Raw genomic sequence first — 26,880 nt, 5'->3', positions numbered from 1 at the left:
ATTTCTTTCCACTCTGCTCTGTTCTGAGAATTCATAGTGTATATTTTCCCAAAGGTTCGGACTTATTTATAATTAATTCGACCTCTATTATACCTTGACCTTTGTGATCTTTTCAAATTCCCTATACTTACTAAGTTAAACATTTACAAAATCTTTAATCGATTAATGAAGGCTTTACAATTTACATTTACCTATATTTTTTAATTAATGTCGATTTTTAAATTTGGCGACATAGGGACTCTAAACTATAGATTATTTTCTAGAGATGGAATATCCACTAGTCCATTGGGCATTGAATTTCTTCTTTCAATAGCCGACTTTAGGGACTTTTGTAACGGTGCTTCACCTGCTGGGAATTACTTATGATTTTCACAAATAAAACCTTTTCTTTCTGATCTTTAATTTCATTATTAATTCAGCGACTGATGAACACTTTATATAAATGTCAACTCGAGTGTAATAAAAAATACAGATTACTCTCGAAAATGTTTTGAACGTTCGTTTTAAAACTTGTTTTTTATCATGGCTGTGTTACAAAATTTTGGTTCTTTGCAATTTCTCTGAACAAAACAATTTGCGAGAATTCAAAGTTTACAATTTTGTTAGTCAAAGAAATAAATGAAATTATGCCCCAAACCTGTCGGAACTCCTGCATCTGGATTATACTCTGTACGAGGTTATTGAACTTTTATATCTTCGAACGAACAGAAACCGGCGCCGCGGCCGGAATCTATCTCCCAGTAGTTATTGCATTGCGATTTTAATAATGAGTTTTTGTACCGAGCTATCGGAACGTTGCAATATTAGCACTACGGATATTGAAAGAATATACCGAAATTTCTTACATCGAAATTTCTTCTTGATCCAGTGTTGCGGTTATCTCGATCTTCATACTTACATTAAGTACTACTTTAAGATAGAAAAACGTGTTTTCTTAAAAAACGCACGTTCTATACAAATTTTTTTCATAGAACAGGGGCAAACCTGCAGGATGCACACCTGATGTTAATTGATACCGCCCATGGACACTCTTAATGTCAGAGGACTTGCGAGTGCGTTGACGCCCTTTTAAGAATCGGTACGCTCTTTTCTTGAAGAGACCTAAATCGAACTGATTCGGAAATACTTCAGTGGGCAGCTGGTACCGCATAGTGATGGTGCTCGTCATTGAAAAACGCTCAGTTGTGAAACGGCAGTTTAAAAATGTTTTCAGTTTTCATTCCTTATTTAAGCGTATTTGATCCTAGTACATTTTCTAGAAGATAGCATGGCATCTACAAAGTAATAAGACGATATCAGGCATCCAAATAGGATATTTTGGTATTAAAATATAGGTCAAACAATTGTACAGTTCAATAGCCGAATAAAATGTATTACAAACATTTTTCTAATATAGTTTTATTATTATTCAATATAAGTCATAAAAAGTTTTATAGCATCAATTACGATTTGTGTGTCAAGTGCTTTTTAATAAAAAATAAAAATTGCCAGAGATGGAAATAGACTTTTTTTATGTAACAGGATGCAAACGGGCAGGAGGCTCATCTTATGTTAAGATACCGCCGCCCATGGACACATACATTGCCAGGAGACTCGCAAGTACATGGCTGGATTTTGAATAATTGGAAAAGGTTGACGATATTTTATAAGGCCGTCATTCTGGGTATAGCCAAGATGTGATTATACCATACCTACTCTTAAAGACCCAACTGAATACTAACTTTGTAATGTTCATATACATATAAATTTAAAATTATATATTTATAATAAAAAGAAAGATATATATATATATATATCTTTTTATTTTCTGTTGTTAATATCTGTTATGAGGTTTGAAATACAATTGTAAAAACAAAAGTTTCCATGCCAAACCAGCACTTCAAGGTTTTATGCATTTAAGAAATTGTTTAACAATCAGGTCGATTTTAAGAAAATTTAAATTTCGTGTATCAAAGTCAAGTCAGAAATTCATATAGGTAACACAATGTACATATTTTATGGTTTTGTTTTATTTATTTTTATTATTTTTGCATTAGTGCGCCAAGGTTGCGGATTGCACTGAAAGTAATCTGCTACCATGAAAAAAATATTATCTTTATACTAGAATTCTCAACTATATAATATACTTGCCATAGTTTGTGTATAGTTGCAATTTAAATGACGTAATAAAACAATTACAAACATGTTTTTTTAAGAACATGTTTTGTTAAAATTTTAGCAACGTATGAGAATGACCTATACCTCGGTTTTTCTAGAATCTATTCTTAGACTGCGCGGTAAACCAGTTTCTTGTTTGGAATCTAAAGTAGTTTAAAGCATTATCCGCAAAGGACATAGTAGCAGATTGATTGTTGATCTAATAAAAACTGCTTCCATACTGTTTTACAAAAATTACATATCAAGTGTGTGTTTGGTTTTGTAATTGTTATTTCCGTGTCTTTGTGTTCTGCAGTATTCCTTGTGGGTAAAGGTTTGGCCTAAAGGTTCAAGCCTCCTCTTGAACTTTCCATTTGGATTTTGCATAAACGTTTTTTTTTTAATTTATACGCATAGTTAATACAAAATTAATGTTTTTTTTACTCGGAATGCGAGTTTTGAATAATTGAAAGCTAGGTACTGAGAGCCGAAGCGAATAATAATAATAAAAGCCCGTTTAATTTTGAATCTTAAAATTGTTATATAAAGTTTCTTGTTATTCTAATATCTTAGTTTCTTTTAGTACCATAAATCCGAACACCTGGAGCAGGCCTTAACTGTATAAGTTAAGGCCTCCTCCAGCTACAGGACAGCTTTATTTTTCCATTCGCTTCCAGCTAACGCTTCCATTTCGTCATCTCTTCTATCCACATATTCCTCACATTTTTTGGGCCATCCTCTTCTTCTTGACCTTGCTCCTTTCCAAATAGTAATAACGCCTTCATTGCCGTAAAATACTTATCCTAGTTCATCAAAATGTGAAGTACTATAAACATTAAATTAATCCGCAAGGCAAGTTATTTTTACAGCTTGTCCTTGGACACAGGCCACCAATAGCTTCCACTCTTCACGGTTTATATTTACGGAGCCACATAGGGCCAGCGGTTACTTATATCATCTTGCCATCTTTTTATTTGTCTTCCTTGTTTTGTCACATCGAAGCCATTGTCGCTTTTTCCGTTCATTTATCTTTGTCTTCTCCGTAGTTGCCTTTAAAGTCCATCTTCTGTGCATCTTGCTATGTGCCTCGCTCATTGCGAATATACCAAGTAATAATGTCAACTGTTTTTAGTAAAAGTATAGAAGGTGAACATAATATAATATCTCTTTGGCACGCAAATTAGGCAAATTGTATGTTTTTTTGACGGTGAAGTTAAACAGTAAATCTGGGTTTTAGTAGAGTTTAATTCTATAGTAATTAAAGCTGATTTGTGAATAACTATTTCCTTGTATTGCAGGAAAGGGAAACGATGCCGCTTCAAGTCAATATAGCAACATAATGGTACGTTTTTCTTCCTACTATAGAGAATTAGTTGACCTTTATAGCTGTTTGGCTAGAATAACTAAGATGAGCACAGACAAAGGCGTATTGTAACTCAGAAATTCAATTATAATAGAGATACTTATTTATTATTCAAAATTATCCTATTAAAAAAAACATTCATCCATCTTTACAAAAGATACACACTTATAATTGTATAGAATTTTTTTCCAAGGATCATAGGGATCTTTCTGTATGTTGAGGATTTTCACTCAATTTTCTCCAGCAAGTTCTTTAATATCATCTGCCGTGCAAGAGGCCGACCTCACTTTCTTTTCTCTGGTGGGGAATTTTTACCGTGTCTATCCTTCTGCCTTTGTTCATGCGAGTGGTGTGGACCCGTTTTTACTTAAGTTTTTTGTGGGGATTAAAACTACGAATAAAATTAAGAAAATATGACATTAGAAATTTTACACTCATGCACATTCCCATCAATAATTTGTATTAAACTATAAGCAAGCTAGTAAGGGAAATATTAAACCAGCAACCACGAAATAAACTTACCCTCTGTAGATGTTTATTTTTTTTAATGTTCCATATTAGGGTTGCCTGGAAGAAATCGCTTGTTATCTATAAGGCAGCACGTTGCCTTATAACTAATATAACCCACTTACATTTTGTTTTTTTTATATGTATGTATAATTATCTATATTATAGTAAAGAAGTAAAAAAAAACTAATAACTAAAACTAAATATAAACTTAAATCTCATTAAGAGCATGATGAACAAAGTAGGTTGTAAGATAGTTATAAAATCGATCAATGGTTGAATGATTTATCAGTGCGTACCTTTGCACATGTTTCAATTGTGTTGTCATTAAATTAATAAATGAACTTGATTAAATTTGTATTCATAGTTTTTGGATTGTTAAAAAAAACTGTTTTACGTGAATACAACGCGATTACCTATAACGCGGCAGAACTGAACCGGGGTTTATTTTTAACTGTTAAAACCACATCGCAAATAAAAGTAAAATCTACATTGACTTGCGGGATTCATTTAAATAAATTATGTACTTATATATTGACAATTCATTTCGCCAAGTTACATACATTGTCTGAACGTATAGTATAGTATTTATATATAACGGTATTTTTTTCCACACAAGACGGAAAAATCTATATTAAATTAGTTCAATATCTATTATGTAAGTCGGATAAGAGGCAACGTGCGTGTTATTCTATTAGTATAGACTACAAGGACGTAAAAGAACAATATTATGATTGTCGAATTCCTTCTATTGAGATCTACCCTGTCTAAGGTTTATATATAAGTATATTAATATATAAACTTTAGACGTTTATTAAAAAGATAAAAGTATAACTTTAAACTATTGCACTATTTGTAAGCTTTTTTTAAAAGACATGGTCTAAACGGGAAGGAGGCTCACCTGATGTTAAGTGTAAACCGCCGCCCTCAATGCCCGTGATAAAGCCCAGATGCTGGTATTAATCCGAACTTCTCTGAATATTTTCTGGTAAATGCGGTAGAAGATGCAGAGTGTTACCACTTATCTTCACCAAGAGATAAAGCGGCTCAGAAATGCGGTGGTATTATGCACTATAGTTGATGGCTATATGATGGAGATAGTTGTGCCAAACCAGACTGGTGTGGCGGCAATAGTTAGGATATTTTAGTTAAAAAATCTTATAACGTCGCTGTGAAATCAGAGCAAACAAGTGATATTTGACATAAGCCCATTTGTGAGATGAAGATATTTATAAATTTATAGTTTCTAACAAAAGTTACTTAGAGAAATCCGTGAAGCGTAAAAATTGCTAAATCGATTTCACACGCAGATCTAGACAGTTTCTCAAGGTGCGCTCATTCCATATTTCTAACAAACAGCCATTGTTTTCCATTTGCGAAACCGTTGATTGTATTTTCGGTCGCGTACGGAATTAACCTATGACGTGGGGGTTTGTCCACTAAGTCACACCGAAAATGTGTTTTTTATATTAATCAATCAATCGATCAAAATATCTTTATTCATATAGGTAAACTAGTACAGTTATGAGCGTCAAAAAATTTAATTTATTGTAAATTTACATTTACTTACTACCAGTTCGCAAGTCAAGGGCGTAGTCCGGGCAAGAGGATTATTTCTTATATATATAGCCACGAGAAGAAAAGAAAGAGGTGGACCTAACTAATTAAAACAATATTATTTCTGTGTAAAATTTTAAGTACATAAATGAGGCTTAATTATTATATATGATGGGCAGAGTGATAGCTAAAAACGAGAAATGAGGGTAGCATCTAAGTAATGGTACAGGTATGCGTAGATTTCGTGTGGAGAAGGAAGGTAGAAAGTCAAAGGTAGAATCTGACTATGAAAGATAGTCAAAATTGTAAGTGTTTTTAACAAATTAGACTTTGATGTTATTAAATTATATGTCGATGGCAGCTGACTCCATCGCGCCAACATTCATGATAATGATTAAAGTTATTAATATTACAGACTGTCAAATACTTAGTTATTTAGTAAATCTATTAATATTGACAAATCAAATAAGCAATGTAACGGTTTTGAACTGATTTGACTGATGTTATTAAATTATAATTACAATGGCAGCTATGGTAAAATTATATATATTTTTGTAAGCTAATCCAATCTTTTAAGATAGATCAAACTGCACACGGTGTGCAAATTTGATTGAAATCAGTTAAGTACTTTAAGAGTCCATAGCAGCCATACAACGTGACGCGTAAATTATATTGTACATGTATAAGATATACACAAAATTCTCTTATGACGGTAACAGTACTTGTGGGCAGACGGAAATACTAGTTTTGATATATCAAATAGATGAAATTTGTTTGCCTATCTAGGATTACAAGTTTTACGTATTTGTGATGGTATAAGAGTAAGTTAACGTTCTAATGATGTTCTAATAATAAATTAATGTTCTAAGCCTTGTTTGTTTGTCGTTCTCCTAATTTATGAATTTTGGGCTGCCAGGTTTTGTTTTGTATTACATTTCTTATCTAAGAAACATTTTGTGGATATGTCCAATGTATTTTTTGTATGTTTTACTTTTTTTTTAACTGTAAAGAGATGTATCTGTTTAGTTTCCTTAATAAATATTATGCATAGAAAATCTACAGATCGTAATTATTACAACTGGTGTTGTATCATTACCTGTGATTTTTAAACGACCCGTCTCGTTAGCCTATCCTATATATAAATCCGGCCCTTAGTGAATAACTTTGAAGATCTTCCAATGTAACCTTAGGCCGATTAATCTTATGACCGTATGCGTTTAAAGGGCCAATGAGTCATGCAGGAAGACATTTCAATGCCTTGTTCGAGTGACCTACTGTTTGTTTACATTAACACTTATCGGTATGTAAGTGTACCCATTGATAATAGAGGAAAATATGTTGTAGATAAAACTTTAATTCAAATGGGAACCTCGAATCGACGTTGATTAGTATATAAGAGAATCGAGAAATATTTCAACACGTTTATATGCCAATCTCTCATTGGGTCAAGAATCTCCAACAATTGCGTGACGTAATTGAACGCTCCCCAATCCCGTTTCGACCCTAACAAACACACACGAAACAAACTTATAAATTAATTTGGAGAAACAAGTTAAGATTTACATAATAAAAAAATATTTTTTGCGAGCTGCCAACTGAAGTATTTCCGAACCAATTTGACTTAGGGTCCTTCAAGAAAAGAGCGTACCGATTCCAACAAGGCCGGTAGCGCGCTTGCGAGCCTTCTCGCAGTGCGTGTGTCCATGGGCGGCGGTGTCACTTAACATCAGGTGAGCCTCCTGCTCGTCTGCCTCCTTTAGCATAAATAAAAACGATTAGGTACTAACAAGAATAGAACTTTGTCAGTTCATTGTACGGACAATAAAAAAGAGCCGATAATTTTTAAGAGGCGAGGGCAGGTTAGCCTGTACTAAGACCGGCGGTTGTCTGGCCTCTTCCATAAATAGTTGAAGTTATCTGTGGGGACCAAGAAATTTTATAACTACGTCATACTATAAAATATATTTGTCGTGTTAATATTGTGTCAATAAGAATACGTCAAATATTGAGAAAAATCAACAATGTTTTGCGTCAAAGTAAACGGGACATTGAGATTGATTATTCAAATACTTCATAAGGATCATTGGGTAAACATTGTATGACAATCATTTTATTAATTTTATCACGAGTTGGTTCTAGTAATTATGTTTATTTGCTATGAACATGTTAAATAGAATATTTGTTTGGAAATTAATTATCACTCCTTATCTATAATAATATTGTAAAGTGGAATTATAGCTTTGTCGCGCACCACCCCTATGTTGAACCAGTTGTAGTACGACTTATCCTTTAAGAAAAGGACGTACCAATTCTTAAAAATCTGGCAACGGACTTGTAAGCCTTAGACCTTTTCTCCACAGCTCTGGTACGTCAAACGTAAATTACCGATCCGATTTAGAAACTCACAACAGTACTTAAAGCTTCTCCACTACTTGGACATCCGGTTTTCCGGATAATTTGCTAGATCGGACGCGGTGTTTTATCGGTCCGAAGTGATCGACGTACCGCGCATCCAACCTGGGTATTGTGTGTGTTTGTTTCGATGTTCCTAAAGAATGTTCCCATAAATTTTCGCTTCTATTATGTGATCTAAAATATAATTAAACGCAGTAGGTGTCATTCTATAATAAACGTAAAATTTTCTTTCATCATTTACTAGCATTTCATGAGAAACATAAAATGTTTCTATACGTCTAAATCCGGTGTCATTGTTTTTATAAAATTCGATAAAACGTGTATTTTATCCTTAATGAGGGCAAGTAGAGTCTAGTACTCAATAAAAAGATTAACAGTGACCTAAATCAATACGCCTGACTGATAGTTTAGAGCCAATTAAATGTTCACGTTGAGGTTCCAGTAATGAGTTCCATCACGCGGAATCCAGGTCATTGCTCAGGAACCACTCAGCTGTACTGCACTATGTAAAGTACGCAACGTTTTTCAAAATAGCTAACGTATGTGATACCCATCTTTATAATTTCTATAGCGAGAAATAAATTCGTTTTACTGCTTTGTGAAGGTTCTTAGTCAAATTGAAATCGTCTCTTTTTATAATGGCGACGCAAAATTTCTCAATTGTTCGTTTAACTGTATCTCCCATGTGATATGATTGTGCAATTAAAATGTATTAAGAGAAATCAAGAGTGTTTAGTTTTGATGAATCATATTTCATACAGATTAGTGTAACCGAATTAACTCAAATGAGTGAGCTTTGAATGTGGAGTGTAAATTATCTCGAGAAGTGCCCGGTTATCGGGCTAATGCAATTTCACTCGGTTCAGATTTGTTTACGATGTTTGATACTAACCAGTGCCAATAGCTTTTAAATATTTTTCATGAGTCAGATTTTTATATCGGAGATTGACTTTAATAGGCAGTTTTAATTCGAAAACATTGAATAAAGATTCATTTATTAAGTTTTGATGCATACGGCGTACATAGGGTTCGGCCTTCATAACAATTAAATGACTGATACTTGAGTGAGTGTGTAATTTAAACTTAGTCATCTGATTATGTTATTTGTTGCAGGCGTATTCACAATCGCGGCAGTCTCGTATCGCTGCCAACGATGTTGCGACCGGAGTCCCCTCTCGCTGACCATCGCAGCCTCCTGCCGCGTCGGCTGCTTCCGGTCAAGGCACAGATAGCACCCGCCGACAAAAAGAAAAACCGCCGGTCTCTCGAACTTAACCCCCCCTCCGACCACCCCACTTATGACTATCCGAAGCTCCTCATCTCAAAAACCACCGATTCCCTCAACACGGAGTGCCCTCGCAAACACTTAAATAAACAAGATTCGACTGATAGCTTAAAGAGGGCGCTTCTCGCCAAAGAGGACAAAAAGCTCAAGGACGATAAGAAAGTCGCGAAGCAGGATTCGAGTGAAAGTCTTAAGAAGGCTCTGTTATGTAAGCAGGACTCGAATGATAGTCAGAAGCGTGTGGAAGTCGATGTTAAATGGACGCAAAAGGAGGAAAAGAGGGAGGTGAAGCGGGGTAGCGATAAGAAGGGGTTGTTAGAGACTGATATAGATGATACTTACAAACGGATTTATGAAAGGAGGACGGGATGTGCCCGGCCTACGTTACCGCCCGTGGCAGAGAAAGGGGGGTCTGCAAAGTCTCCTAATGGGAGTCCAATCACTCCTGGGGTGGCGGCTGTGGCTGAAGGTGTAGTCCGGTGGGGGAGTGGGCTCCTGTCGCCAAAGGAGGAACCAAGACTTCGACCGGCCAGGAGCTGGTACGGGTATGGGACTCTACCGTCAGATAGTGATAAGGTAAGTTTGTATACTAAGTATTTGTTTTAATTTCGCAAGGTTATCGGCTAAAATGGCGATGTACTATTTATAACTTGATAACACGGTAGTATTTCCGAACCAATTTGAGTTAGGTACCAAGAAATGAGTGTACCAATACTTAAAAGCCGGCAACGCACCTGCAAGGCTATGTGTCCATGGGCGGCGGTATTACATCAGATCATAACATCAGATGAGCCTTCTGCCCGTTTCCCTCTTATTACATAAGAAAAAACACTCAGAACGCTAACTAACTAAATTTGGTTTATCCACCTATAAAGATTATTAATTTTTACCCATAAGTTTTTATTATTTAATAAATCATTTTGTTGGGTTTTCCTCTGATATTAAACGGTCGGATAACCCAAGCCTCCGCCATTTAATTGAGAGGGTTTCGTTGCTATGTTGTTGCTTATATCGTTAGCATTTTATCATTATTTTTCCTTCCTTAGAAATGTGTAAGAATATTAAGTGTATTTATTGTTGTCTGCAATTATGAATTATGTTTTCATAGACAGTGATGACGCCCATTTTTTTATTTACATTGACATCATTTAACAATACGATCTAGACTAACTTTGACTAATAAGTAATTGAAGGTCAAAGAAAACACTTTTTTAACGGATTGAAGCTATGTATATAAACTTATAATTGTTTACATAATTTTAAAAACGTTTTTCGACGTTCCACGTGCTTTGTCCCGCACAAAGCACGGTGACTGAAGACAAAAGCTGTTGAATGTCAAAAATTATCACAGCTGTAGAAAAAAGTTAATTAAATTAAAATAATAATTAAATCGAGCATTTGTACACTTATACAATTACAGAGCATACAACAAAAGTATCCAAATGCAGAGAATACAAGAATAAACATTACTCATGCACTCACATGAACGGGGTCAACCCTCAAACATTGTTATTCTTTATTTATACAAGTATTTCGGCTCTGCGCTGAATACAGAATGTTTATCGCCCGTGAATACCAAGAGAAATTAAGGTCTCATACACTGGAGCGACGGTAAATGCAATAATTTCCCTCGTGAATTTGTACTTTTTTTGACGTGACAACTTATTATTCGATGGAGCACGCACGAAATAACATCATTTAATGACTTTTATATCTCAAAATCTATTTATGACGGGAGTCAGACTTAAAATCATTTTTAAAAAGCTTTTTTTTGGAATTAGGATATAGGGTTAATGGTAATACTATTCCGGCCATACAGATTCCCATCGGAAGGGCTTTATCATCTCAACCAATTACTTAGAGCCTAAAAAGAAAAACACATTTTCGAGTGTCTAAAACTTCAAATTACTCAACTTAAGCATCTTTTGTTGCTCATATATAGGGATTTTTATTATAATTTTTATATTAAATAACTCTTTAAGTATATAAAGGCCAGAGTATAATATATTATATAAAATACATCCTGTGTCTCTATATAGTTCACAATGTATTATTTAGGTTGACATTTTTATGTTCTAATATAATAATTATATTCTAAGTAATTCTATCTAATATATATATTATAAAAATGTCATTAATGTCAATTATTGATGTTTATGTGTGTAAAATTCGTGAAATCAAATTTTCTTGTATATTTTAAGCATGCATGTTGTTTTAGGACTTATAAATTAATAAATAAATGTTTAGTTGGTCGTGAATATGAAGCCTATTTTAGGGAAATTTCGTAACTATTGCAGTAGGAATGATCTAATTTTGGATAAACTAACGAGGAGCACTCGAATACAATAGTTTCTTTTAAAAAGTTTTGAATAGTGGCAACGCACTCGCGAGCCCTCTAGCATTGAGAGTGTCCATGGGCGGCGGTATCGTTGATATCAGGTGAGCCTCCTGCCCGTTTGCCCCCTGTTCTATATAAAAAAAAATAGCTAGGTACTAAAAAGGTAGGCTAGGCATTAAGAAGGAACTAAGTTCGCGGGGGCAGCTCTTATTTATATGAAAAAGCGTTTATTTATTTTTATTTTTTTAGTTGCTTATCAGTATTCCTACAGCTACTTATACAATTTCTAAACAATTACAATATACGCAAAAGCCAAAAATAGAACACATATTCAAACATAAATATAAACTACACTTAAAAATTATTACCCACGTATAAAAAAAAACAAATATGTATATGTACTATATACACATATTTAACTAATTATAAGATTCATTGATCATTATAATATATTTAATATAAAAAGGAATAATAAAGCCATTCTATCTAATAAAGGATACCAGAGTCTTTTTATTACTTTTTAAGCATTTTTATATTAAATCTGATGCATGACTGAGTAACGTGTATAATTTGTATTAGAGTGAGGAATTAGAAATAGTCGGGTTTGCATTGTATTGTATGAAGGTGTGAGAAATAGTAAAAGCGAAAATATGTTGCAAGCGTGTAATAAATACATCAGGTATATTGTTTACCTCTACATTCCAGGCATTACATGTAGGTGGCAACACTGACTTTGGCTGTCATTGAAGTGACATTTATCAGTCCGTTTATTCAAAATAAAGCTAAGCCTACACGGCTATATTCACATGAGCTAGCGAAAATGAAGGACAAATTTTATTGATGTTTTAATATACTTCAAATTAATTTTAGTTACATTTAAATCTATGTTGTAGCTTATAAAAACATATTGCCCAAGGTACCACACGATTCCAAATCCCCTCTGGGCATCCATTATCGGAAAATTCAGCAGACGCACAGGCTGTCTTTCGTCTTCTGTGGGGGGTAAAACTGTGCTGAAAAACTTAAAATCTTTTGACAGTTTTCAAAAAGCCGGCAACGCAGTCGCGAGCCCTCTGTTATTGGAGTGTCCATGCCCGGTCTATAAAAAAAATTTTTTTTTCACTAACAATATTTGATAACAAAATAATCAAAATACACAAAAACATTTTATACAAAAAGAAAACAAAAAAACAGCCATACCATTTATTATTTCTGAAACATCCACACAGAAACACACAAAATAGTAATATGTAATAATAATCAAAATTATAAAAAATAAGGTACATTATAAGTGTGTTATGTGTGTGTGTGTTGTGGTAGTAACTGGACCTGGCTCAGCATTATGCTGTGAAGCAGACGTATTCCACAGAGCACGCCGCAGACGCAATAAAAGGTAAATAATGTAATAATAATAGTAGAAACAATTATAATATTAAAAAATAACAGTATAAGTAAAGAAGTCTAACCGTTCGTTTGTGCCACAGACGCAAAAATAGAAAAAGATAATAATAATAGAAGCAAAAAATATAATAGTAATTTAAACACTCAAAATATTCGCTTGTTGGACGCTTAGTTTTCAAGGTCTAGGCCATCGCATATAGTTATTTTTAGCGCTACAAATAAGAAAGTCTTGTGATGTTATTGTTGAGCGCCTTTGACGTTTACTTGTAAAAACTGGAACAATGCGATATGGATGTGTCTCGCGAAGGGGGTCATTTGTGTAGGGTTGTCCAAAAGTTTTTAGAAAAGAGAGCACACGGGCAGTAGTTCGGGTTGACAACTAATTTAATATTCTACGACTTAGCCACGGATTATTAATGCAGGCAGGCAATGTAGAGTTCGTATGTTAAAATCACTTGCATGATGTTAAAATCACAACATGATGATTGTTACGAGACTTGGTTTTACATGCTTTTGATGGTTATCTGTTCTTCTTGGTTATAATCGTTGAGTAAGCCTGAGTTTGACTTCATCTCAATACAAATTTCAATGCAAGGAATATATTTTATATATTAATATATATATATATATATATATATATATATATATATATATATATATTATGATATTGACAATTTTAACATACGCGAGAAACTTCTAAGTCACATTTCTATTTTTCGCCCTACATTGCCAGGTTGATTATCCCTGGCTAATTCATGGATTATTTAATGTGTAATTTGGCGTTGACAACCCTAGCATTCGATTATTTACCGTTATGAACAGCGAGGATAGCCTCAATTTACATTTTCAAGGAAGTGTGAGTAAAAATGATTTAATACAATGACTAATGTTGCTCATTAGTTACATGGAATTACAATAAGCCCTAGCTATATTTAAATGTAATTAATTCTACGAAATATATTTAACGATATTTAATTGACTTGTTTAATCTTTAAGCCATCGCGGAATGTGCTTGAATGGAGTATTAAGATTATCCAGGGCTATATCACCTGTATCATGAGCACAACACACATACACACTCGTGTACAAAGCCTCATTTTTACACCATCACATAACAGAGCCGAATCAGGCCTTTTTGAAGTAAAACTTCTTTAGTATGAGGATAATTTTTTTACGGATGAAACGAAATCATAATACTTAATATAAGCGTCACGAAGATGTGCAGCGTTTTTTGTCGAAGAAAAGGGAGAGAGCGATTTAGACCGATTTAGAGAGTGAGAAGGGAGAGAAATTAAAATTTTGTAATGAGAATTTATGAAATATTAGTACCTACATTTTATGTAAAATAATTTATGACATTTGAATCTTTGATTGTAAAATAAAATAAATAAATAAATTTACAGAAAAAAAACATTTTGTATTAATTTTTGATACTTAATATTTTAATGATGATTAATCATTTATTCCCTTCCTCAAGTTTCGGAAATCTAAAGTTTTATACTTGTAAAAATATGAACAAGACTTAAAAGTAAGAGTAGAGTTGGGGGTCAAACGAGCCCCCTATTCCACTTTTAAGTTATTAGTTCCTATACCTAATTAACGGGAACAGTTTCGGCCTCGTGGCTTAATTGACTCTCATCCCTGAGGTCGAAGGTTAAATTTCCGGCTGTGCACCAACGGACTTTCTATGTGCGCATTTAACATTAGCTCGAACGGTGAAGAAAAACACGGCGAACCGGCTTGCTTATACCTAGAAACTCGTGTCGTGTCAGGCACAGGAGGCTGATCACTTGCCCTAGACCTAAAAAGGTTGAAGCGCCACTGATTTAATTACTAAAGTATCGGACCCACATACGCACTATACGACAACCTCCAGTGTCTGACACACGTCGTCGACTTTTTGGGTCTTAGAGATGTTTGTCTCCTCACTGTGTTTTCCTTCACCGTTCGAGAAAATGTTGAATCCAAATCCATTGGTGCACAGCCGGGGATTGAACCGACGACCTTAGGTTTGAGAGTCGCACGCTGACGCCACTAGGCCAACACAGCTGCATTTATTTATGCATAATAAATTAAACAAGAAAATCTAGAACATACCATACAGAAACATGTGACAAAAACATTAATTCAACAATTGACAATAATCAATTCGAATAAAAAGTAACTTGTTAAGGAAGTAAATTACAAGGAGAATGCGCAGACGCATTTATCTCAAAGTAACTGTGCCCTGCGCTTTATCCGCTTCGATCGTAGCGCGATGTTATAGCCATTATCGATAGACAATAGTACCAGTCCATAAAGCCCAATTAAACAAACAGTTAAAAAATAGATAAACCAGAGACAACTAGAATTGTTTACGTAAAAAATATTTTCCACCTAAGCCCCCGAATTAGATGATATCAAGGAATTCCGGGAGCGTCACAACTCAAGTTTGTGTTATCGCGAACGCGCGCGTCGCGCAGACGTCTGGTGCGTACACCGAACAATATTATTTTTGATAAGTTGTGTGTGATTTTATTAAGTGTTTAGTGGATTTTGTGATTATGCCGAGTGATTTTAAAAGTTCGAGGGTATGTAGTGGTTTATTTTTAGGCATGTTTGGGTCTGAAATTAAATAGGAAATATAGCATTTTTTTTAAAGTGTAAAATGTAATTTAAATTCAGTATGAAATGATTATAATTATACAATTTCCGTTGAATACCAAAGAAATAGTGATGTTGGCGATTTTGCATGCTTCCTGGAGGCCAGCAAAGGGCGACTAAAATATGCATGTACGATGTAAAGAATTGAACACAATGTTCATCGTCGTGGTTTAAAAGCAGATTAAAAATATATAATTAACGAGTGGATCCGATAGACGTTATCTCGTACAAAATAATATCCAATAATGTAAACAATTCTGCACTTCACTTGAACACACAGAATCTGTCCGGCGCGCGGGTTAAGGAGTTTAATTACGAACACATGCACAGATAATTTTTATGTACAACAGCTATTTATTTGCTGTATAGATAAATAACCTATTTACCAATCCAGGGCCTAAACGCATACAAAAGTTGATTCAAATCGGTCCAGCTGTTTAAGCGGAGTTCAGTGACATACACATTACACACGTACGGAAGGATTATATCTGTGGTCATAGATCACACAATAAGTACATTGTTTTTCAGTATGACTTATCATATTCTGACCTATGGCCACAGAATCATATTTAAAAAAAAGAGTTTTATATGACTTATTGTTACCGACTTTTAAAATGTGCAAGGTCAGTTATTTATACTGGAAATGCGTTGGCGCCTCCTACAGAATATTAGGAGAGCTCTTACTCAATCCACCGTTGCTCGTGAAATATTTTTATTTTTCCATAGAACAGAAGGGAAACGAGCAGGAGGTTCCTCGGTTGTTTAGGATACCTAAAATGCTAGTAATAACATGTTTTTTTAAATCACAACACTGATTTTCAAAGGCAAGAGCCCTCTGGCATTGAGGGTGTCCATGGGCGGCGGTATCACTTAACATCAGGTGAGCCTCCTGCCCGTTTGCCCCCTGTTCTATAAAAAGAAAAAAAAAAGAAATGGTTATTAACTAACTCATTAACTTAAATCTATAAAGTTGACATCTAGCGTTCTTAATATGAGACATATTTTGTATCGAAACGGACAAAAATTTGTCACAAGTAGTCCCGTGTATATGTCCACATGGCACATAAATAGAACAAGATAGCATTTTCCTGTTATTCTTTGTTTGGAGCGTAGGGCAATGACATAAGGACTATATTAAATATGTGTATTTGCGCAGAGTTTGATTTGTAAGACTATTACGAAAAGCTGTGAATGATTGTAGTCTTCAGTTAATCTGAGTTTCTCCAAAAAGTTTTTATCTATACATAATATTTAGACGTCGAAATTTCTATATCGTTCTAGCTTATACATAGCTACTTAGAATTTTTTGTATTCAAAATTCTAAGTCAGTACGACCATAAGCGTCTAGATTGGTTACCCATGCATCAGCTACGTGATGCTCAGGTTCACCATCTCCTATAAAATATTCCATCCAGTTTAATCCTTCCTACTTCGATTTTATAGTATTAAAATTTTTTAAAAATCTTTGATATTTGTATTTTAAAACTGTTTGAATAGAATAAAATAATTGAATAATTATATATTATCTTTTAAATAATAATTATGTAAATTATTTAAATTTTAATTGTGTAAAAAATACCCTAATTAATTACAAAATATGTGATATAAATAATAACCACTTTACGTCAATTTACCAAAAATCTGTTTTTGTGCTAATTAATTATTAAGGATAAATTCCATGTGGCAGTGTTGACCTAGTGGTTCAGCGTGCGTCTCCTATCCCCGAGGTCATAGGTTCGATCCCCGGCCACCAATGGATTATCTTTACTCGAACGGTGAAGTAAAACATCGAGAAGAAACCGGCTTGCCTTAGACCCAAAAAGTCGAAGGCCTGCGTCAGGCACAGGAGGCTGATCACCTACTTGCCTATATTTGGTTTGCCTATATAGATTGACAAATGATACAAAATTCTGAGGCCCAGAACTAAATGGTTCTTGCGCCTCTGATTTATTTATTTAATCTTATCCTCGTACATACAATTATACATAATGACCTGGCAAACGTCGTCTTGCCAAACTACTACCTTTAACTCAGCGCCATCTGTTAGAATTGTATCAAATAATAAACAAATGTTAATGTTATCGTAATTTTAGTAAGGATGCCTATTTTTTTGAAAATGAAATATAGCCTATGTCACTCAGGAATGATGTAGCTTTCCAACAGTGAAAGAATTTTTCAAATCTGCCAAGTAGTTTCGGAGCCTATTCAATTCATACAAACAAACAAACAAAAAATCAAACCTTTCCTCTTTATAATATTAGTATAGACAAAAATGCATGCCTTTAGCATGTCAATAGAATGTACGTTGTTTTATTATTGAGTTAATAAAAAAAAGTTTATACATTAATTTCCTCTAACTTTAGAACCGCAAATCAGAGTTATAAATGTGCTTTAAAAACATTAACAATGATTAAATTTAAGTTTATTCCGTAATAAATGATTCTGTTGATAAATTGTTTGACAATAAATCACGTAAGTGCGAACTTGATATTAAACTGCGAAATCGATTATTTTGTTATCAATGAAGGGCACAGGTTGGATGTCAATAGTGACCTTTTCGTTGTTGATATTAGTTTCTTGTAAACACAGCTAGACAGTTTAATATGGCTTCATTTAAGCAGCAGTTACATAGGCATCTTCTGGACTCCTGTGAGCATGTAATGCTGCAGAAGGAGGCAGCTGAGCGATTGAGGGAGAGGTCTGGTTATGACCGTAGAAGGACCGGGACCGGAAGCCCGAAGGACCGGCTGGGGGCTCGATCTCGAGTGACCCGGAACCGCAGGTCTTGAATGAGCTCTCTATGTTGGATATAAGCCTTGGTATCCTTGGGTAGAATGCCTAGCGAAGCCCACTTTACGGGCGTGTGATGGGCTGAGGTGTTTTTAGTGGGTGGGGTCTCACTACTTCTCTGAATAGCAGAGGGATTTGATTGTAGACCCAGCCCCACAGTCCCCGCGTCAGGCTAGTCATTTTTGACGCGGGCCTGCATAAGTGCATTTTCACCTCATTAAAAAAAAGGCATCTCTTGGAGCATTCCAATAGAACTCATTTCACTTATAAGGTGTGGCGTAACGTTCTGTATATAAAAGGTCTTTTCCTATCTCTGTAAAATAATAGGGAATTATACAAAAGGTTAAAAAGAGTCAGAAATTTTCTGGCTAACGTCTTTAACTTAAGAACTCTTAACGGAAGAAAGTCGTGTCACTGTCTAAAATACGATTCCATTTACAATAAGTTTCTTTGTTCATAGAACTTAAAACTGTCGAGTTGATTCTCTTTTTGTCAAATGGTGTGATGATGTTATTATAGATATAACCAGTTGATCGAAATTTTTTATTATACAATCTAACTTATTAATTTTCTTATAATTAGGGGTAAGGCGGTTAATATCGTTGTCTAAAGGAAACGCTTTTTTACCGGATTTAAGCTATGTATTATTTATAATTATTTAACATAATTTTACATTTATCCGACGTTTCGCGTGCTTAACAGCGTGCGTGGTCACGGTGACTGAAGACAAAAAGTGTTGAATGTCAAAAAGTATCACAGCTGTAGAAAAAGTTGTATTCAAATGTGTAAAAGCTATGTTAAAAAGGCAATAATATCATGGTCTATTTTCATTATTCTTAAGGCTGCTTATTCTTGAGGAAACTTCGTATATAAAAAGATTGGATCTTTATCGACTAACGTTTGAACGAAAACAAAGCTATAGCCAGTGGGTTACCTCTTGTATTACATATATATATATGTATAATATTATATTCTTGGCGGAAAATATGACTTAACACTAGTGAACACTACGATAGCAAAAATCTACTCTTTGTTTCGCGTTCTAAAGACCATAATTATTGACTCATGACCATTGAATCGTTTTACCTTTTATTACGAAAAACGAAGGGATATTTACTGGATTTTCATGAGCTCAATTGTTGAATTTTACACAGACAAAGCTTTTGACTACAGTTTTTGGCACATGTAAAATGTTTCTTTATTTTGTGGATTTCAAAAACTCCCCCGATCTAAAACTTGATGGCGTGTGTCAGTCACACACGCCTGATCACCTATAAGCCTGTAAAAAATAATGGTCATGAAACAACAATCTGAGGACCAGACTGAGGTTTTTATATATAATATTTTTTTACATAACAATTAATTAACTTTATACATATAGGTATACAAGTACACTTATGAACGTCAGAAAAAAAGTTAAATTAATTCTAAATTTATAATTATCATTTAAATACTACGGTAAGAAACTTTACGCCACTTTTCAATCGCTTAATTTTCAGTCATACAAATTGTTTGACCTGAAGCAAATCAATCCCAAAGATTAGGAGCATTTAAATATTTGTCAAATTTATAAAAAAGCTTTATTGATCAGTTATTATTAGTTAAAAATTAGTTATTTGCTCAATCGACCTAAAACCACTCAAAGTTTTTTTATCTGATATGCAATCATATTATTTTTCTCTCTCTCTCTCTCTCTTTTTAATCGGCAGCTCATGTCTGAGCGTCGTGGACAGCAAGCATTGTCTGTTTCATCCGGTTTCGGTACTGGACACCTCTCTTATGATCACAGTATATTTATTTATTCATACATCGGTAACATAATTATACGTTTAAAAAAGTAGATTACATAAGTTATTAGGCAACGGGCGGCCTTATCGCTTACAAGCGATTTCTTCCAGGCAACCCTAATATTTAACAATAAAAAAATAGAAACACCCACAGAGGGTAAAGTACAAGTAATTCATAATTAATTAACAAAAAGAAACTAAAAATAACATGCAACTATAACTTAAAATAAAATATAAATAATTTAATTATTAGCTGCGAATAATTTCAATAAATCTACTCGGATTAGTATTACGTCATTGAATTTAATTTTAATATAATTAAACCTGTTCTAGTATACATTGTTTACACTGGCATTTTATATTCTGGTTTAATTACGTACTTTTGTCGGTTTTTTTTCGAATTAATATTAATTTATTAACACCACATTATATATATTGCATTTTCTACACTATATCCTACAAGCTATCTATTTTATAATATATGACAATCTGTACTCAAATACAAGAGCCTCTCGTCCCACTTCGATTTTGTGCCTAAATTGGCCATGGGGTTCTAGTGTACACTCTTACACAATAAGTTTAACTGTCTCAATAGCACTATATGTACTCTCAAAACGTCGTTATCCTGCAACGGTACTTACATGCAATTATTCAATAGAGTAAAGGGCAAGCTACGCCATTCTGCACGCGTAACTGAATATGGATAATCATTTAAACACCTTATGGGAACTAGATAATACAGAAATTAGTAACTCAAAAATAATTGACATCGAAGAATTTAGTAACTACGTTGAGCAAAATAATTTCACTGTCTTGACACAAAATATTAGAAGTATTTACAGTAATTTTGACGACCTTCAGGTAAATTTACAGCAAATGAATCATGATGTGGATGTAATGATCCTTACAGAGTGCAGACTAAATAATAGTAAACGCTTACCACTCCTCCGTAATTACTCTTCATATCATACTACAAATCAGCTCAATCAAAATGATGGCGTTGTAGCATACATAAAAAACAACCATCTCTGTCGGGTAACAGAAGTTTCACTCTCGCACGCCTCGGCTATACAGCTAATTATCGCCGAATACGTTATTATAGGTATATATCGTTCCCCATCACACGCCTGTGCAGATAATTTCATAACTTCCCTAAATAGTTATCTCGATACTATTACTACACCTAAAAATATTATAATAACTGGGGATATAAACATCAACCTAATAGGTAGAGAGTCTGAATCCTTACAACAGCGTCACAATAGATTAAATTATTTAAACATGCTGGCAGGACATGGGCTGCTTCCCGGGCACTGTCTACCTACTAGAGAGTCGAACTGCCTCGACCATGTTTTTCTGAAATTCGATAAACTTAAGAGCTCTGCTTTTGTGGCTGTCTTGACTACAACTATCACGGACCATGCCATGGTAGTATTAAACCTAGCACAAAAAACTGTAACTAGAAACTGCCATAGGTATTCAACCTCTATTGACTTTGAAAACGCGTGTAAAGACTTATTTAACTCAGACATGTCATTTTTCAATATTTACAATGATCCGGAGACCTTGGCTAATAAATTTATCCATGAAATAAAAACCATATTACTTTGTAACACTAAAACTAAGACAATCTCTAATAGCAAGCGAATTCTTAAACCTTGGATATCACTAGGAGCCCTACGCTGTATTAAACTTCGCAATAAAATGCAACTTAAACTAAAGAAAAATCCTTTTAACGTAATCTTAAAAATAACATTTAGACGCTTTCGTAACTTCTGTTCAAACTTAATTAAAAAACTTAAACGACAATTTCATAAAACTCAAATAGCTAACTCAGTTAAAAATCCTAAACAGCTTTGGATAAAAATTAATGAAGTAACTCAATTTAAAACCCCCAAATCCTCAAATACATGTCTACTGAATATTACTCCGAATCCGCTTGACTCACTAAACCGTATCAACCAATTCTTTGTTAAAATAGGGTCAACTTTAGCTGAGGACATTTTACTTAACTTCGGTAACCCAACAACTACAGACATTTGTTCTCGGGTGTCTTCGTTTGTTCTTCTTGAGACTAGTCCTCGTGAGGTGGATGCTATACTCATGGGTCTCGATTCTGGGAGCGCACCTGGTTGGGATGGTATACCCACAAAGTTTTTGAAAATGTCCAGAGACTTTATTGTCCCGCTCATTAGCCAGCTGGCTAATTCCTGCTTCAAAACAGGAATATTTCCAGCCGTATTTAAGAGATCGTTGATCACGCCTGTGCATAAGAGTGGGGAACTGAACGACGTCAATAACTACCGTCCTATATCCGTACTGCCATGTATCTCTAAAATATTAGAAAAGTTACTGAACAATAGACTGGTCAATTACTTAAATAAATTCAAAATTTTATCCAACACACAGTACGGATTTAGGAAGGGCCTGTCTACACAAGATGCCGTGACTGCACTTACTAATGACATAATTGATAATGTAGACAGAGGTATTAAATGCGTAACAATATTCTTGGACCTTAAAAAGGCATTTGATACCGTTTCCGTTCCCATTCTTCTGCGCAGGCTGGAAGCCATAGGAATTCGTGATACAGCTCTCTCCCTTTTTAGAAGTTATCTACAAGGTCGAAAACAACAAGTTAAAATTAATAATTTGATAAGTGAAGAAGAAACCGTGGAATATGGCGTCCCGCAGGGAAGCGTGCTTGGCCCGACATTGTTCCTGATATATATAAATGACCTTTGTAATATTCGGAGCAATGGCGGACGGATCTACTCATACGCGGATGATACCGCGATTGTGTACACGGGAGCGACTTGGATGGCTGTGAAATCCGCAGCTGAACTAGGTCTGACTGAAGTAGCTGGCTGGCTTAATACCAACTTACTTTCACTTAATGTTAATAAAACAAATTTTATATGTTTTACTGCGAATCAAAGATCTCAGCCGGGTTACGACTTTGGAGTTAGGATTCATAGGTGTGGTGATCCGATTGCCCAGAATTGTAGCTGTCAGACCATAGAACGTGTCAACTCTACCAAATATCTTGGAGTTACAGTGGACCAAAGGTTATCATGGCACTTACACATCGAAACAATTATGGCCCGGGTTAGAAAACTTATTTGGATATTTAAAAACTTACGCTACGTCATGCCCGCGTCATTGCTTAATAAAGTTTATCTAGCCCTGGCTCAATCTATTATAATATACTGCATTCCCGTATGGGGAGGAGCAACTAAAACTAAGTTTTTAGATTTAGAGAGATCTCAAAGGGCCCTTATTAAAGTAATGAACTACAAACCATATAGATACTCTACCGATGACCTTTACAGAAATAGTGGCTTATTGAGCGTTAGAAAATTATACATTTTGCATATCACCCTACGTATGCACAAAACACTACCATTTAGTCCAGGTAAACTAAAGAAGAGACGTAAAGATATTGTAGCATACGCCCCACGCGTGCACACAGTTTCTGCTCAACGTCAATATACTACACAGGCTGCCTACATCTATAATAAACTGAATCAGAAATTAAATATATATCCGATGTTATTATATAATTGTAAGAATACCGTAACTGGGTGGTTGAAAACTATCACATATGAAGAAACAGAATTAATTTTGACGAGAATCAGATAAACACACACACACACACACACACACACACGCACGCACACACACACACACACACAAACACACAAACACACACACACACACACACACACACACAAACACACATGCACGCACTCACACGCACGCACGCAAAGACCGTGCGTTATTATTTGTTTAATTTAGTTAGTTTTTAATTCAAAAATAAATAAATAGAAAAATAATATATTTTGTAACTAAGTTTGTCAAGTCATATTTCAGTTGTTTTGGTCCAAACATTGTAATCTATAATTTAAGGGAAGTTGCGAGGTTGCTCCATCACAAGTATTATTTAACTTACTGGGGCTACCTCAATTTTACATGTATGTTAATGTTTGTGATTCAATAAAAAAAAAAAAAATGTGATGTGATGTGAACAGACGATAATTGAAGGTTTAATTTGGCGCCTGGTGGAGATAGTACCGGTGACGTCAGCTGGTGCTTTCTTCGCTCAACGAAGAAGTATCGCAGTGAGGAAATGCTTCCAGCGTTTAAGGTACCACAGGGATCGAACTTTATATTTTTTTTTCAATTCTTCTTATTAAGTTTGAATTATTAATATCACTACTATGTCGGCTACGAAAATCGAAAATATTGTATTATTGATTGTTTTATATTACTAATAAACACAATTAGTAGCTAAATAGTAGTTAATACATATAAAATGAAATGATTAAAATCTTCAGAATAGCATTCATTATAATCAAGATTATTTTATTACACTAATTCGATAGAAAAGAAAAAGCTTAATTCTATTAAAATATAACATAAAACACATTAGAAAAGTCAAATTATATTAATAATGGCATTAATATGATTTTATTTATTTAATATTTATAAATATAGTATGTAACTGCACACGATTAATATGAGTATCTATATTATGTCCCACGTATGTAAAATTGTTTATTTTTTTGTTTTAACCTCATTATCATACTGAAGTTTTACATAAGTCCCCAGATATTAGTTAAAGGTATACCTATATTTAAAATAAATATATAATTTTACCAGTTTAGGCTGAAACGAAAACATGTACTAAACGATATATATTGTATCTCCAAACATTGTATATTTTAATTAAAACTAGAAGATATACAAAACGTGATTTTATATGTCATAAATATTACTTGATTAATAAGCCTTACCTTGCTCGGAACACTTACTACGTCAATAGAACTTGCACTATCGATTATTAACATCGAATAAATTATTTAAAGCGAGAGTTATGTAACGTAACATTCGTTAAGTTATATTACTCACGGTGTTTTATTTTTTGTGATAAAACACATAAAATACATACAACCCTTAACTTTCACCCCTCTACGATCAACCTTGTAATTATTAATATTTGTTAATTTAAAATGTATGACTTGAACTCTGAGGTTTATATAGTGAAAAATTCACAGAAAACCCTAAAAAGTTTTCATTCCGGAAAATCTATCAGTTAGTCATGCTAGTATAGTAAGAGATCCGGCTGCAGGATTAGTGCACTCATCATGTTTATTTTTAATCAGAAGAAGGTATATATCTACCAAGTTACCTATAAAAATTATAATAGTAAAATACCTAAAAAAATATATTATGAAAGTAATTTGAATCGACTTCCCGTTCACTTGTTATTTCAATAAAATATTGTCTACATGACGGAAATTTACATAAAGATTTTAGAGAATCACGGCTGCCGTTTGACTATATATAAGTATATAATAATAATAATAATAATATATGGAATAGACATGTATAGCGGTCTTATTTGATGTGTTCTATAAAAATTTAGTACATCAATGTTTTCGCAGCGTTATGCGATATAAAGATTTCACACCTTGGGTTACATAATCAAAGTTTTTATACAGATACCTAACTTTTTTGAAAATATTCTATAGCCTATATTCATAATGGATAATGTAGGATTCGAATACCTTTATAATTTTATAAATCGGTTCAGTGGTTTTGTAGAAAAAACATATTATATTTCTTTGTAAAAGAATAATCATAGTGTTATTTAGTTATATTAATTCACTCCAAATGAAATAAAAGTCAATGTGGCGTTTTTGCCGGCTAAAAGGGTTAAAATACTTTATAAATAAAAAGAAATTTTATTTTCTCCAAGAAGGCCGTTACCCTGTAAGCTATCTGACCTAGATTTTTTATAAGTAACAACTCTCAGCTTAATTAATGAACGCTTTTTATATTTATTTTAATTATTTTTTATACAATGACAGTTTTAAAGAAGAGGTTGTTGTTATCTTAATTATATACCAAGTACAGCCATAAGTTCTGTTAGAAACGAAAATTCATTTCGTTTAAAGTCAAAAAAGACTTTTTTTGGTGGAAACTTCTCAAGCTAGAGAGACAGAGACAATTGAGGCTTAATTATAATTATTTTTTGAAGTGGTGGGAAATAAATGAAATCGCATTAATATGTACTTGTATGTATAAAAATAAATATAAACCTAAAAACTTAATATAGTATACTTTTTATTAAAAGCCTGCCAACGAACTCACATACCCTCTGGCATTGAGAGTGTCCATGGGCGCCGGTATCATGGGCATATCACTTAACATCAGATGATTCTGCCCGTTTGCTATACGACGTGTTTTATATGACGCGTGTTCTGCACGATTAAGTCGCGATCTTGTGTTAGCAGACGACGTGTTAACACTACAGTGTTATTTTTGTAACACTGAAAATAGTTTATGACTCATGATAAAATGCTATAAAATAATGGATAAAACCAATATCAATGTAATTTAGCTTGTAAAATCTTTGTTCAGTTTGGTCGCCTACTGCTTTCTATATGAGAATAATCACTGGCGTCGTAGGTTCAATCCCCGGCACTATACTATTCATTGTCTATGTGCGCATTTATAACTCGCTCATAGGCACAGAAGGATGATCGCCTACTTGCCTTATAAAATTAATCACGTAAAAGATACAGCAAATTTTGTCCCTGGAGTCCTAAAATATTTTTGTATCTTGCACTTGTAATTTACTAGGCATCGAATA

The 26,880-nt window shown here is 33.9% G+C and overlaps 1 protein-coding gene across 5 annotated transcripts in view; it reads left to right on the top strand.

The window, feature by feature from the left end:
• The window catches only part of LOC110992667 (probable E3 ubiquitin-protein ligase RNF144A), an 86,281-nt gene that overhangs the window by 5,244 nt on the left and 54,157 nt on the right, over nucleotides 1-26,880 (top strand). For 3 of the 5 annotated variants that reach the window (XM_045630916.1, XM_045630917.1, XM_045630915.1), the window contains 2 exons: nucleotides 3,435-3,478; nucleotides 9,092-9,839. In XM_045630916.1, the coding sequence (XP_045486872.1) occupies nucleotides 9,132-9,839 (708 nt within the window). In that variant the 5' untranslated portion in view covers nucleotides 3,435-3,478; nucleotides 9,092-9,131. Of the gene's footprint in view, nucleotides 1-3,434; nucleotides 3,479-9,091; nucleotides 9,840-15,454; nucleotides 15,573-26,880 lie in introns of those variants that run through there. The other 2 variants (XM_045630918.1, XM_045630919.1) reach the window with 2 other exon arrangements.

Source organism: Pieris rapae, chromosome 13 (genome assembly GCF_905147795.1).
Source record: "Pieris rapae chromosome 13, ilPieRapa1.1, whole genome shotgun sequence".
Lineage (NCBI taxonomy): Eukaryota > Metazoa > Arthropoda > Insecta > Lepidoptera > Pieridae > Pieris > Pieris rapae.
This window is presented reverse-complemented; position numbering and strand designations above follow the sequence as displayed.